Below are 16,702 nucleotides of genomic sequence, written 5' to 3' on the forward strand. Positions count from 1 at the left end.
GGAAACGTTTTCATGGGCCTCCACTTCACAGAGAGAAGCTGATGGTGCCTTCATGGGTGCTGATCCCACCCGCAGACACGTGTTGTTGGGGTAAGTGACCTGCCGCTGGTCCCTGAACGTCTCATTGCCAAACTTGCAACACTTGCAAAATGTCTTCTTTTCAACAAATTAAACATTTCTTCTCTTAAAAAAAATGAACATTTCTTCTTTTCAACACTTGAAACATTTCAAAACTTTATCAGGAAAGTCCCTTTGAGATTAAGAATCTCTTCTATTTTTTAGTCGTGTTTTTATCACATTTATTCATCACATCTTGTCGTGTTTTATCACATTTTGTTGTTTTTATCACCTCACATGTTGTCATGTTTTTATCACATCTAGTTGTGTTTTTATCACATTCAGTTGTTTTTATCACATTTAGTGGTGTTCTTATCATATTTAGTGGTGTTTTTATCACATTTAGTTGTTTTGATTACATCTGTAGTGTTTTATCACATGTATTTGTCTTTTATCACATTTAGTTGTTTTTATCACATCTAGTTGTGTTTTTTATCACATTTAGTTGTTTTTATCACATTTAGTCGTGTTTTTATCATATTTAGTTGTTTTTATCACATTTAGTCGTGTTTTTATCATATTTAATTGTTTTTTTCATATTTAGTTGTGTTTTTATCACATCTAGTTGTGTTTTTATCAGATGTAGTTATGTTTTATCACATCTAGTTATGTTTTTATCACATTTAGTTGTTTTATCACATCTAGTCACATTTGTATCAGATTCAGTTGTTTTTATCACATCTAGTTGTGTTTTTATCACATCTAGCAGTGTTTTATCGCATTTAGTTGTTTTTATGACAACTATTTGTGTTTTTATGACATATAGTTGGGTTTTTATCACATTTAGTTGTGTTTTATCACATTTAGTTGTGTTTTATTGAAATCTAGTTGTGTTTTTATCACATTTAGTTGTGTTTTATCACATTTAGTTGTGTTTTATTTAAATCAATCGTGTTTTCATCACATTTAGTTGTGTTTTTTTGTCTTAGATGGCTGGGTGAGTTACTAGTTGCTGTTGTGCAACATGACGTCACTGAAAGGACGTTTTCTAAATAATTGAAGATATCAGGGAGCTCTGCGGTGATGCGTTCAGGTGCCCTCGTCACACGATTGCTGCTGTTGTTTTCATTGAGGCTGCCATTGCATTTCTGACGTCATCGGGATGAGAACAGCTGTGTTGTCGAAATCGAATCAGTCGAACCGAGTCCGAACATCTTCGTCCCATTGAGACTCTGAGGATTATTGATGATGTTCTAAAATGAGCTCAACTCCCTCTTTTAACTTCCGTTTCCGCGCGTTGTGACTTTATGGCGGCTTGATTAAAAGGATCAATGTGGACAAAAAGAGCTTCAGTGAGGAAGGAAATCAAACACGACTCTATTTATTTACACATCCGGGGTCTTGGCCGCTATTGCGCCGCTCGTCTGGTGCGTTCAGGTCGCATGGGAAATAATTAAACTGTTAAATCAAGCGGGGGAAAGATCAACATTTTTTCACAAGTTAATTTTAACGACTCTATAGTTGTGCGATTAAACACTTTGTAAAAGTTTGGACAGCGAATTTGGTCTGTTGATTGCACCGCAAGTTGATGACGTCATCTTCCTGTTGACGTGTGCGTATTATCGTGGGGTTTTGTTTTATCCCTTCGGGCTTGTTGACGTGGATTTTCTCTATGAACAGGAACAGTTATGTTACTGTCATCAGGAAGTGATTGTTTTCAATCACTTCTAATGTTGACATGTACGGCACAAAGGGCTTACAAGTGAAGTCAAAGGCACAAAAACAAGCCGCATCGACCGACGTGACACTTTATAGTAGTCCATGCGCATCAAATCTCCCACAATTCGCCTTTTCCAGACACAAAAACAACAACCACTCACTCTTCCCAGCTTTCACGTGGGATATGAAGGCAGCATCGTCTTGATTGGCCGACGCGGCTGTCAATCACTTCACCCGTGTGTGACGTTTCCGTGCCAAAGCAGGCGGGCCAGTGCGAGACACAAAAGACACAACAAAAGCTCGCGTGGGGGAGAAAATGCCAGCCGTCCGCGGCCAAGCGCTTCGCCACCGACACGTGGAGCAGGGCCGGACTCGAACCTGCTGATGTGACTGTTGAGAAGAAAAGCTCGTCGTCTTTTGATCGCGAGACGTTCAGGTGCGTGAGAACACTTTAGTGTTGTTGTCGTGAGGCCTTCACGGCCAGCTCGGACGAAACAATAACACAACAATAACACGCGTGCAGCACACACACACACACACACAAGCTGTGCCAGTTGCAACTTAGACGAAAACACAAGTTTTCATGTTCAAAGTCTTGTTTTGGGCCGTGAAGGCAACACGCAGCCTTTGTCTGCACTTCCTGTTGCTTCACGCGCACACGCGCGCGCCTTCTTTGTTGTCTCCTCCTCACCTGTGCGATTGTAACTTGTTTCTCTTCCAAACACTTATTTTGTTCGAAAATTAGAAACAGAAAAACGGTACAACGTGTTATCTTATTGTTAATTAGAATAAGACAAATGATATGAGGGTGTATTTTGTTTTTAATTAGAAATAGACAAACAGTACAAAGTGTTATTTTGTTGTTAATTAAAATAAGACACACGATACAAAGTGTTATTTTGTTGTTAATTACAATAAGACAAACGAAATAAAGTGTTATTTTGTTGTTAATTAAAATAAGACAAACAATATAAAGTGTTATTTTGTTCTTAATTAGAAACAGACAAACAGTACAAAGTCTTATTTTGCTGTTAATTAGAATAAGTCAAACATTAAAAAGTGTTATTTTGTTCTTAATTAGAGACAGACAAACGATACAAATAGTTTTTTGTTGTTAATTAAAATAAGACAAACAAAACAAAGTGTTATTTTGTTGATAATTGAAATAACACAAACATTACAAAGTGTTATTTTGTTGTTAATTAAAATCAGACAAACGATACAAATTGTTATTTTCTTGTTAATTAAAATCAGAAAAAGTGTTAATTTGTTGCTAATTAAAATAAGACAAACAATATAAAGTGTTATTTTATCGTTAATTAAAATCAGACAAACAATACAAAGTGTTATTTTGTTAAGTCAAATAAACCAAAGTGTTATTTTGCTGATGATGAAAATAATACAAACAATACAAAGTGTTATTTTGCTGATAATTAAAATAATACAAACAATAAAAAGTGTTATTTTGTTGATAGATAAAATAAGACAAACAATATAAAGTGTTATTTTGTTGTTAATTGTTATGCTAATTAAAATAGCACAAACTATACAATGTGTTTTTGTTGACGCTAACGCTAGCAAGCAAACTGCTACCTTTTGTTTGTTGTCATTCATGCGTTCCTATTTATTATTATTATCATTATCCATGCATTCATATTTATTATTATTATTATTATCCATGCATTCATATTTATTATTAGTGTTATTATCCATGTGTTCATATTATTATTATTCATGCACTCATATTTATTATTATCCATGCATTCATATTTATTATTATATTATTATTATCCATGCATTCATATTATTATTATTGTCCATGCGTTCATATTTGTTATTATTATCCATGTGTTCATACTATTATTCATGCATTCATATTATTATTATTATCCATGCATTCATATTTATTATTGTTATCCACGCATTCATATTTATTATTATTATTATTATCCATGCATTTATATTTATTTGTATTATTCATTTGTTCGTATTTATTATTATTATTCATGTTTTCATATTTATTATTATCCATTCGTTCATATTTATTATCATTATCCATGCGTTCATATTTATTATTATTCTGGAATTCAATTAGTATTATTATTATTATCTATGCATTCATATGTATTATTATTATCCATGCGTTCATATCCATTATTGTTTACACGTTCATATTTCATATTGTTGTTCATGCGTTCATGTTTATTATTATTATTCATTTGTTTATAATTATTTTATCCATGCCTTCATTATTATTATTATTATTATTATTATTATTATCCATATTTACTACTACATTTATTATCCATGCGTTCATATTTAATATTATTATTCATTCGTTCATATTTAATAATATTATTCATGCGTTCATGTGTATTAATATTATTATCCATGCGTTAATCCATCCATCCATTTCCTACCGCTTGTCACTTCTGCGTCACAGGGGGCGCTGGAGCCTATCTCAGCTAAAATCGGTCGGAAGGCGGAGTACACCCTGGACAAGTCGCCACCTCACCGAAGGGCCAACACAGAGAGACAGACATGCATTCATATTTATTATGATTACTATTATTATTATTATTATTCACGCATTCATATTTATTATTATTATCATTGCGTTCATAGTTATTATTATTATCCACATGTTCATATTTATTATTATTACAGAGAACAATAACAGAAATTAAAAACAATAACCTATTTATTATTAACCGACTTATTCTGTCTCTTAACGGGGAACTGCACTTTTTAAAATCTTGTCTATCATTCATAATCCTTACGTAAGACAAAAACAATGTCAATAAATGTTAGCAAGAGACAGCTAACAACGGAGCTAATGTGAGTTGCTCTATTTCGCCTATAAAGCACTTAAAAAACATCCAAACACCTCTATCAAGGTTTCATATACACGCTGTATTATATATGTAATGTAACACTCAAAATAACATGTAATATACACATGTATTTTGTTGTAATATATTTTGTTCATAATAACATGTAAATATATCCATGATGTAAGTATATATGTCATGTAGGGACGGCGTGGCGCAGTGGGAGAGTGGCCGTGCGCAACCCGAGGGTCCCTGGTTCAAATCCCACCTAGTACCAACCTCGTCAAGTCCGTTGTGTCCTGAGCAAGACACTTCACCCTTGCTCCTGATGGGTGCTGGTTGGCGCCTTGCATGGCAGCTCCCTCCATCAGTGTGTGAATGTGTGTGTGAATGGGTAAATGTGGAAGTAGTGTCAAAGCGCTTTGAGTACCTTGAAGGTAGAAAAGCGCTATACAAGTACAACCCATTTATTTATTTATTTATGTAGTAACATTCATAATATTCACATATTTATTAATAACAAAGAACAATAATATACTTAAAAACAATAATAATATATAATGTAGTAACATTTATAATAAAGGGTAAGCATCCGGTCCCTGGCATTTAACGCTGTGTAGTGATATCACTTGTGCAGCAGTGACATGAGAGTAATGAGGATGTTGGATGAGAAGTGCGGAGGATGACAAGTGATGAAGATGAGAAGTGATGAGGATGTTGGATGACAAGTGATGAGGATGTTGGATGACAAGTAATAAGGATTTTGTATGACAAGTGATTGGGATGTTGGATGACAAGTGATTGGGATGTTGGATGAGAAATAATAATGATGTTGGATGACAAATGATGAGGATGACAAGTGATGAGGATGTTGGATGAGAAGTGATGAGGATGACACATGATGAGGATGTTGGATGACAAGTGATGAGGATGACAAGTGACAAGGATGTTGGATGAGAAGTGATGAGAATGTTGGATGGAAAGTGACGTGGATGGGAAGTGATGAGGATGAGAAATTATGACAATGTTTGATGAGTATGAGAAGTGATTAAATTGTTGGGTGAGAAATGATGAGAATGAGAAGTGATGACATTGTTGGATGAGAAGTGATGATGAGGATGAGAAGTGATGAGGATGTAAAGTGATGTGGATGGGAAGTGATGAGGATGAGAAATTATGACAATGTTTGATGAGAATGAGAAGTGATTAAATTGTTGGGTGAGAAATGATGAGAATGAGAAGTGATGACATTGTTGGATGAGAAGTGATGACATTGTTGGATGAGAAGTGATGATGAGGATGAGAAGTGATGAGGATGTGAAAAGTGATGAGGAAGGGAAGTGATGAGAATGAGAAGTGATGACATTGTTGGATAAGAAGTGATGACATTGTTGGATGAGAAGTGATGATGAGGATGAGAAGTGATGAGGATAGAAAGTGATGACATTGTTGGATGAGAAGTGATGAGGAAGAGCAGTGATGAGGATGAGAAGTGATGACATTGTTGGATGAGTATGAGAAGTGATGAGGAGGAGAAGTGATGACATTGTTGGATGAGAAGTGATGACAATGTTGGATGAGAATGATGAGGATGAGAAGTGATGAGGATGAGAAATGATTACATTGTTGGATGAGAAGTGATGAGGATTAGAAGTGATGTTGGATATGCCCCCTACAGGTGTGATATCCCTGCGTGTCGTGGGTGTGGATCTGCCACACGAGACCCTCCACTACAACATTCCCTGTGTGTCGTGGGTGTGGATCTGCCACACGAGACCCTCCACTACAACGACGGCTTTTGCGTGCATCTTCCAGTGTTTGCTGTGTCAGCAAGTCCCACCCAGCCAGGAGCTCTGCCCCTCGGACATGGTGAAGATGACCAAGTCCAAGACCTTCCAGGCCTACCTGCCCAGCTGCCACCGCACCTACAGCTGCATCCACTGTCGCGCTCACCTGGCCAACCATGACGAGCTCATCTCCAAGGTGACACACACACAAGCACACGCACACACACACTGTTTCAAACTTTGTATCTAAAAGTGAAAATAGGGAAATAAACAAAATACAAATAGTTCCAGGATCAACCAGGGTTTCTCCTACATTGCTAAGATACTTGTGGGGGCGTGGTCATCGAACATTTGCATAATATGCTACGATAATTTGATATTCTTTAAAAAGGCTGTCCTTTTCTGGTGTTACTATAGACTGTAGTAGTGTTTACACTTGACTTGTCCTTTTCTGGTGTTACTATAGACTGTAGTGGTATAATAATAATAATAATAATAATATTTATATCAATAAACTTTCTTCCACCTGTGTTTACCTGACACACCTTCACCCGGTAAACATCCTTCACCTCTCTCTTTCAGTCTTTTCAAGGCAGCCAAGGCAGAGCTTACCTCTTTAATTCTGTGTAAGTAGGACACACACACACACACACACACACACACACACACACACACACACATCATTACAAACACTTATGGGCCACTTCATTAGGTACACAGCATTATGTTTCATAATATAAATCAAATGTACCAAACATAAACAGTTATTTACTCCATTAATAAACAATACCTAACCAGTTATTTACTATGTTTGTGATAACCAATGATTAAATAGTGTGATGATATGAGTGGATCTAACATGGATCCTTGTGGAACACCTTGACTGATAATGATAACCAATAATTAAATAGTGTGATAATATGAGTGGATCTAACAGGGATCCCTTTGGAACACCATGACTGATAGTGATCTGACCCGTGTGGCCTTTAGGGTGAACGTGGGCTGTGGACCAGCGGAGGAGCGGGTTCTCCTCACGGGTTTACACGCCGTGGCCGACATCTACTGTGAAAACTGCAAAACCACGCTGGGCTGGAAATACGTGAGTGCCTGAAGAAAATCTCTACAAATGTTGAGCAATCAAGGTTTTTTTTTTGAACAGTCTCTTAATGATATTCCACTGCTAAAGTTTGCACACCTTTGTAACCCATAACCTTAATTTATAATTGTGTGTAAATATTCATGTAAAAATAATGATGCATAAATATTTATGTATGAATAATTATGTATAGATATCCATCCATTCATTTTCTTCCGTTTATCCGAGGTCGGGTCGCGGGGGCAGCAGCCTAAGCAGGGAAGCCCAGACTTCCTTCTCCCCAGCCACTTAGTCCAGCTCCTCTCGGGGGATCCCGAGGCATTCTCAGGCCAGCCGGGAGAGATAGTCTTCCCAATGTGTCCTAGGTCTTCCCCGTGGCCTCCTAGCGGTCCGACGTGCCCGAAACACCTCCCTAGGGAGGCGCTCTGGTGGCATCCTGACCAGATGCCCGAACCACTTCAGCTGGCTCCTCTCGATGTGGAGGAGCAGCGGCTTTACTTTGAGCTCCTCCCGGATGACAGAGCTTCTCACCCTATCTCTAAAGGAGAGCCCCGCCACCTGGCAGAGGAAAATAATTTTGGCCGCTTATACCCGTGATCTTGTCTTTTCGGTCATAACCCAAAGCTCATGACCATAGGTGAGGTTGAGAATGTAGATCGACCAGTAAATTGAGAGCTTTGCCTTCCAGCTTAGCTCCTTCTTCACGACAACAGATCGATACAGCGCCCGCATTACTGAAGACGCCGCACGGATCCACCTGTCGATCTCACAATCCACTCTTCCCTCACTCGTGAACAAGACTCTGAGGTACTTGAACTCTTCCCCTTGGGGCAAGATCTCCTCTCCAGCCCGGAAATGGCACTCAAACCTTTTCCGGGCGAGAACCATGGACTCGGACTTGGAAGTTCTGATTCTCATCCCAGTCGCTTCAAACTCGGCTGCGAACCGATCCAGTGAGAGTTGAAGATCTTGGCCAGATGAAACCATCAAGACCACATTGTATGCAAATAGCAGAGACCTAATCCTGCAGCCACCAAACCAGATACCCTCAACGCCCTGACTACGCCTGGAAATTCTGTCCATAAAAGTTATGAACCGAATCAGTGACAAAGGGCAGCCTTGGCGGAGTCCAACCCTCACTGGAAACGGGTCCGACCTACTGCCTGCAATGCGGACCAAGCTCTGACAATGATCGTACAGGGAGCGGACTGCCACAATAAGACAGTCTGTTACCCCATACTCTGAGCACTACCCACAGGACTTCCCGGGGTACACGGTCGAATGCCTTCTCCAAGTCCACAAAGCACACGAAGAAGACTGGTTGGGCAAACTCCCATGCACCCTCAAGGACCCTGCCGAGAGTATAGAGCTGGTCCACAGTTCCACGACCAGGACAAAAACCACACTGTTCCTCCTGAATACGAGGTTCGACTATCCGGCGCAGCCTCCTCTCCAGGACACCTAAATAGACCTTACCGGGAAGGCTGAGGAGAGTGATCCCCCGATAGTTGGAACACACCCTCCGGTTTCCCTTCTTAAAGAGAGGAACCACAACCCCGGTCTGCCAATCCAGAGGTACCGCCCCCGATGTCCACGCGATGTTGCAGAGTCTTGTCAACCAAGACAGCCCCACAGCATCCAGAGCCTTAAGGAACTCCGGGCGGATCTCGTCCACCCCCGGGGCCTTGCCACCGAGGAGCTTTTTAACTACCTCGGCAACCTCAGCCCCAGAAATAGGAGAGCCCACCACAGATTCCCCAGTCACTGCTTTCATATAGGAAGACGTGCTGGTAGGATTGAGGAAGTCTTAGAAGTATTCCCTCCACCGATCCACAACATCCGCAGTCGAGGTCAGCAGAACACCATCCCCACCATACACAGTGTTGACATTAGACTGCTTCCCTTTCCTGAGGTGGCGGATGGTGGTCCAGAATCGCTTCGAAGCTGTCCGGAAGTCGTTTTCCATGCCTTCCCCGAACTCCTCCCATGTCCGAGTTTTTGCATCTGCGACCGCTGAAGCCGCACACCGCTTGGCCTGTTGGTACCTGTCTGTTGTCTCCTATGAGCCAAAAAAGCCCGATAGGACTCTTTCTTCAGCTTGACGGCATCCCTCACTGCTGGTGTCCACCAGCGGGTTCTAGGATTACCGCCACGACAGGCACCAACCACCTTGCGGCCACAGCTCCAATCGGCCGCCTCGACAATATAGGTACGGAACATGGTCCACTCGGGCTCAATGTCCAGCACCTCCCTCGTGACATGTTCAAAGTTTTTCTGGAGTTGGGAATGGAAACTCTCTCTGACAGGAGACTCTGCCAGGTTTTTCCGGCATCCTCCTCAACCATCGCAGCCAACTCACCACCAGGTGGTGATCGGTAGAAAGCTCCGCCCCTCTCTTCACCCGAGTGTCCAAAACATGAGACCGCAAATCCGATGACACAACTACAAAGTCAATAATGGAACTGCGCCCTAGGGTGTCCTAGTGCCAAGTACACATACGGACACCCTTATGTTTGAACATGGGTGACGAGCACAAAAGTCCAATAACAAAACACCACTCGGGTTCAGATCCGGGCGGCCATTCTTCCCAATCACACCTCTCCAGGTTTTACTGTAATTGTCAACATGAGCGTTGAAATCCCCCAGGAGAACGAGGGTGGGTACTCTGAGCTGCTTTTTGGCGCGTAAGCGCAAATATCAGTCAGGACCCGTCCCCCCGCCCGAAAGCGGAGGGAGGCTACCCTCTCGTCTACTGGGTTGAACTCCAACGGACAGACTTTGAGCCGGAGGAAAACAAGAATTGCTACCCCAGCTCATTGCCTCTCACTGCGTGCAACCCCAGTGTGGAAGAGAGTCCAGTCCTTCTCGAGAGAAATGGTTCCAGAGCCCTTGCTGTGCGTCAAGGTGAGTCCGACTATATCCAGCCGGAACTTCTCCACCTCACGCACTAGCTCAGGCTCCTTATTCCCCAGTAAGGTGACGTTCCACGTCCCAAAAGCTAGCTTATGTAGCCGAGGATCGGACCGCCAAGTGTCCTGCCTTCGGCTTCCGCCCAGCTCACACTACACCCAACCTCTATGGCCCCTGCTATGGCTGGTGACCAACGTTGCCTCTTCGGGCTGTGCCTGGCCGGGCCCCATGGGGATAGGCCCGGCCACCAGGCACTCGCCATCGTGCCCCAACTCCGGGCCAGGATCCAGAGGGGGACCCCGGTGACCCGTGTCCGGGCGAGGGAAATATGTGTCCTTTTTTTGTGTTCTTCATAGAGGTCTTCGAGAGGTATCATTATACAGAGGCATCTGTATAGATATCCATGTATAAAAAATTATTTATGAATATTTATGTATAAATAATTATGTGTAGATCTCAATGTATGAATAATGTTGTATACATATTCATGTATATATAATTATGCATGAATATCCATGTATGAACAATTATGCATACATATTCATCTTTGGTTAAGTATTTTAAATATTCATGAATGTGCTTTTGTATGCATATTTATGTATAAATAGTTATGCACAAATATTCATGTATGAACAATTAATGCATAAATATTCATGTGTTAATCTTTATGTATGCATGTTCATGTATAAACAGTTATTTATAAATATTCATGTATAAATAATTATTTAGACATATTCATGTGTACATATATATATATATATATATATATATATATATATATATATATATATATATATATATATGTATGCACTCAAGATTTTGTGAGAAGAAATTAAATCAACAGTTCACCTCCGCCCAAAATTTAAACACTTAACAAAAAAAGGTTAGAGGTTAACTCTAAGCCCATTTTGTCAAGTTGAACATGAAAATGAATCAGTTTTTCAAGTTAAACATAAACAATGAATAATTTTGTCAAGTTAAACAATGAATTACTTTGTCAAGAAAACAATTAATAATTTTGTCAACTTAAACATAAACAACGAATCATTTTGTCAAGTTAAACATACACGATGAATTATGCTGTCAAGTTAAACATAAACAATGAATCATTTTTTCAAATCAAACAAACAATGAATCATTTTGTCAAGTTAAACATAAACAATGAATCACTTTGTCAAGCTAAACATACACAATGAATCATTTTGTCAAGTTAAACATAAACAATAAACTATTTTGGCAAGTTAAACATATACAATGAATCATTTTATCAAGTTAAACAAACAATCATTTTGTCAAACTAAACAGACAATGAATCATTTGTCAAGTTAAACATAAACAGTTAATCATTTTGTCAAATTAAACAAACAATGAATCATTTTGTAAAAGTTAAACATAAACAATAAATAATTTTGTCAAGTTAAACAAACAATGAATCAGTTTAAGTTAAACATAAACAATTAATCAGTTTGTCAAGTTAAACAAACAATGAATGATGCTGTCAAGTTCAACATAAACAATGAATCAGTTTGTCAAGTTAAACATAAACAATTAATAATTTTGTCAAGTTAAACATAAACAATGAATAACTGTCAAGTTAAACATAAACAATGAATCGTTTTGTCAAGTGCAACATAAACAACAAATCACTTTGGCAAGTTAAACATACCCAATGAATTATTTTGTCAAGTTAAACATAAACAATGAATCGGTTTGTCAAGTCAAACAAACAATGAATCTGTTTGTCAAGTTAAATATAAACAATGGATTATTTTGTCAAGTTAAACATAAAAATGAATAATTTCGTCAAGTTAAATATAAACAATGAATCAGTTTGTCAAGTTAAACATAAACATTGAATCAGTTCGTCAAGTTAAACATACACAATTAATCGTTTTGTCAAGTTAAACATAAACAATGAATCAGTTTGTCAAGTTAAACAATGAATCAGTTTGTCAAGTTAAACATAAACAATGAATAATTTTGTCAAGTTAAACATAAACAGTGGATTATTTTGTCAAGTTAAACATAAAAATGAATCATTTCGTCAAGTTAAATATAAACAATGAATCAGTTTGTCAAGTTAAACATAAACAATGAATCAGTTTGTCAAGTTAAACATAAACAATGGATCATTTTGTCAAGTTAAACATTAACAATGAATCAGTTTGTCAAGTTAAACATAATGAATAGTTTGTCAAGTTCAACATAAACAATGAATGATGCTGTCAAGTTCAACAAACAATGAATCAGTTTGTCTAGTTAAACAAACAATGAATCACTTTGTCAAGTTAAACATAAACAATGAATCATTTCGTCAAGTGAAACATAAACAACGAATCACTTTTGCAAGTTAAACGTACACAATGAATCATTTTGTCAAATTAAACATAAACAATGAATCAGTTTGTCAAGTCAAACAAACAATGAATTAGTTTGTCAAGTTAAACAATGAATCACTTCGTCAAGTTAAAAATAAACAACAAATCACTTTGTCAAGTTAAACATACACAATAAATCAGTTTGTCAAGTTAAACATAAACAATGAACCAGTTTGTCAAGTTAAAAATAAACAATGAATCAGTTTGTCAAGTTAAACATAAACAATGGATTATTTTGTCAAGTTAAACATTAAAATTAATCATTTCGTCAAGTTAAATATAAACAATGAATCAGTTTGTCAAGTTAAACATAAACATTGAATCAGTTCGTCAAGTTAAACATACACAATTAATCGTTTTGTCAAGTTAAACATAAACAATGAATCAGTTCGTCAAGTTAAACAATGAATCAGTTCGTCAAGTTAAACATAAACAATGAATCATTTTGTCAAGTTAAACATAAACAATAGATTATTTTGTCAAGTTAAACATAAAAATGAATCATTTCGTCAAGTTAAATATAAACAATGAATCAGTTTGTCAAGTTAAACATAAACAATGAATCAGTTTGTCAAGTTAAACATAAACAATGAATCATTTTGTCACGTTAAACATTAACAATGAATCAGTTTGTCAAGTTCAACATAAACAATGAATGATGCTGTCAAGTTCAACAAACAAAGAATCAGTTTGTCAAGTTAAACAATGAATCACTTTGTCAAGTTAAACATAAACAATGAATCATTTCGTCAAGTGAAACATAAACAATGAATCACTTTTGCAAGTTAAACGTACACAATGAATATTTTTGTCAAATTAAACATAAACAATGAATCAGTTTGTCAAGTCAAACAAACAATGAATGAGTTTGTCAAGTTAAACATAAAAAAATAATAATTTCGTCAAGTTAAAAATAAACAACAAATCACTTTGTCAAGTTAAACATACACAATGAATCAGTTTGTCAAGTTAAACATAAACAATGAATCAGTTTGTCAAGTTAAACAAACAATGACTGCCCGAATGCAGCTATGATAGGCTCCGGCAACAGTGCTGCAAACCACATATGATGACATCACAAATAAGCCACGTTCTGTAGCAAAAAGCAAGGAGTTGGATTATTGTTGCCGTGACAACCGTCCTATGTGTTCTAGGAACACGCCTTCGAGAGCAGCCAGAAGTACAAGGAGGGCAAGTTCATCATCGAGCTGGCTCACATGATCAAAGACAACGGATGGGAGTGACCACGCCCCCTCAAGCCCCGCCCCTTCACATCACGACCCCACAAACGGCACGAGTCGTCACGTCCTCCTCGGTGATGGAGTGTCTGGGTATGACTCCACCCCCTGGTCACCTGACTTCTCCCACTGGAGCGTGCCTAGAAGTGAGAGTGGCACCATGGCAACAAGGGGAAGGACCACGGCCTTCTGTGCCTGCCCCGCTAAACGGTTAGCATGGACTTCCTGTCGTTTGTTTTTACATCTCCTAATGTGTCAATATTTTCTTTTTATTTGGACTTTTCTCTGACACATCAACATCCACATCTTGAATATATATATATGCATGTGTATACACACACGTATATATACGCTTTAATATAAACGTGTGTATATATATGAATATTCATGTATGCATATATATACACACGCACACACACACATATATATATATATATATATATATATATATATATATATATATATATATATATATATATATATATATATATATATATATAATATGCACATGTACGTATATATACATACGTATATGTATGTATGTATATTTAGGGGATTTCCCCTGAAGAGCAGGGAAACCTGTGAAACAGGCTTGTAGGAAGATATATATATATATATACATGTTTGTATACATATACATGTGTATATGCACAAATATATTTACATACAAAATATATATACACAGATATATGTATAAATGTATATATACATGTGTATATATACTTATGTGTATATATACATATACATGTATATATGTGTACATATAGATATACATATATACACACATACATGCATGTATGTATGTATATATACATACATATATCTGTGTATATATATTCACACATATATATATATATATATATATATATATATGTGTGTATATATATATATACATACACGTGTATATATATACACATACATGCATATAAATGTATATATATATACATACATACATACATACATGTGTGGAAATGCACACGTGTATATACATACCTATATGTATATATATATACCTATATGTGTATATATACATATATATATACACATAGATATATATACATACACACATATATATATACTTACATACAGTGTGTGTATATATATGTGTGTGTGTGTATATATATATATATATATATACACATACATACATACATACAGTATATAGCAGTGTTGATGCGAGTGCGGCTGGTCCCATTTTGCAGCATCATGAGAGATAAAAAGTAGGATAGCAGATCCATAAAGTTATGATAGAGTTATTAATACGCACATAAATACCTGGAGTACACATACAGTATGTGTGAAATGAGTACAAAGACATGAATCTGTGCCGACAAAAGACACACTTGACTCCCATTCAACACATTACAACGGGACTGTCTGTGTATGTCCTACCACCAGTGGATGATGTCATAACTCATAAGGTTTGGAGGTCGAAGTTGATGCCCGCCTGTTGCACTTTATTATTAGCTGCTCACCTTTGTCCTCCCAAGCTGCACCATTCACGTGCCTCTTCAACAACCACCTTGTTGTGCAGCGCATGACTCCGCCTCCCCCCTGAAACATAACTGTTGTGCAGCGCATAACTCCCTCCTCCCCCATGAAACCCTGACTCCTCCCTCTGTGTCTTGAGACCATGACATCCTTTGGCGTGAAAAAGTGATCCTACTTGAAGTCCAAACTTCTTTTTCTCCGTCAACTTTGTCCTTTCCAGCTTTTCTACCTAGCTTCTGCACTTTTGTTCTCTGCGTGTTCACGTACAGGAAGTGAATGTTTGGCTTATGCCCCTCCCCCTGCTCTCTTCTTTGTTAGCGCAGCACCCTAGCTTGTTGGTTGAGCTGGAATCTCCCACTGCGTTGCAGGGGGCGGGGCTTGGTAGGACCACGGTCTGTGTCTCCCCCCCCGCCAGCCACAGTGGAGGTCCTTGCGCTGTGGTTAGCACCGCTTGCCGCTCACTTGATTGTATTTCTGTCTGCTGGTTCTGACTGAAAGTTCACCTTTTAAACCTGTTAATTTATTTTACAATCAGGCTCCTCCCCCTTTCTTAAGGGGACCTACTTTTTGTTCCCTCGTCACCACGGACATAAGAAGCGTTTGTTTTCGTCACCATGGCGTCTCGTCACAGAAGTCACATGACAGCACTTTGTCGTCATGGCAACAAAGAATTTTCTGTGAAAAGTTGAGTACATTTTGGTGGACTTCATGTGTCATGTGACCTTGTTTTCTTCTTCAGCTTTTTCATACAATCACATCGCAAATAAAAGTCAAAGACCATCACTTTGCTGTCAAGATTATTTATTATTACCTCCTCCAAGTCATTATTACAACCTTAAACACCTATTTATGAATACCACCTTAACATGTAACAACCAAACAATTACACACCTATTTATCAATACCACCTTAACATGTGACATACACACCTGTTTAATAATACCACCTTAACATTTGACAACCAAACAATTACACACCTCCCCACTAACCCCTCAGCACGGTGGTAGAGGGGTTAGTGCGTCTGCCTCACAATACGAAGGTCCTGAGTAATCCTGGGCTTGGGATCTTTCTGTGTGGAGCATGTCCTCCCCGTGACTGCGTGGCTTCCTCCCACCTCCAAAGACATGTACCTGGGGATAGGTTGATTGGCAACACTAAAATTGGCCCTAGTGTGTGAATGTTGTCTATCTGTGTT

At 38.1% G+C, this 16,702-nt stretch overlaps 1 protein-coding gene across 1 annotated transcript; it reads left to right on the top strand.

Moving 5' to 3' along the window:
- The first annotated feature begins 2,008 nt into the window (after positions 1–2,008).
- Positions 2,009–16,290, top strand: LOC133556272 (protein yippee-like 1). Its single transcript, XM_061906026.1, has 5 exons — positions 2,009–2,212; positions 6,286–6,590; positions 6,977–7,020; positions 7,385–7,493; positions 13,933–16,290. The coding sequence occupies exons 2-5, from the start codon at positions 6,474–6,476 to the stop codon at positions 14,020–14,022; spliced, it is 360 nt and encodes a 119-aa protein (XP_061762010.1). The 5' UTR covers positions 2,009–2,212; positions 6,286–6,473; the 3' UTR covers positions 14,023–16,290.
- The last annotated feature ends 412 nt before the right edge of the window (positions 16,291–16,702 follow it).

This window comes from Nerophis ophidion, linkage group LG07 (genome assembly GCF_033978795.1).
Source record: "Nerophis ophidion isolate RoL-2023_Sa linkage group LG07, RoL_Noph_v1.0, whole genome shotgun sequence".
Classification (NCBI taxonomy): domain Eukaryota; kingdom Metazoa; phylum Chordata; class Actinopteri; order Syngnathiformes; family Syngnathidae; genus Nerophis; species Nerophis ophidion.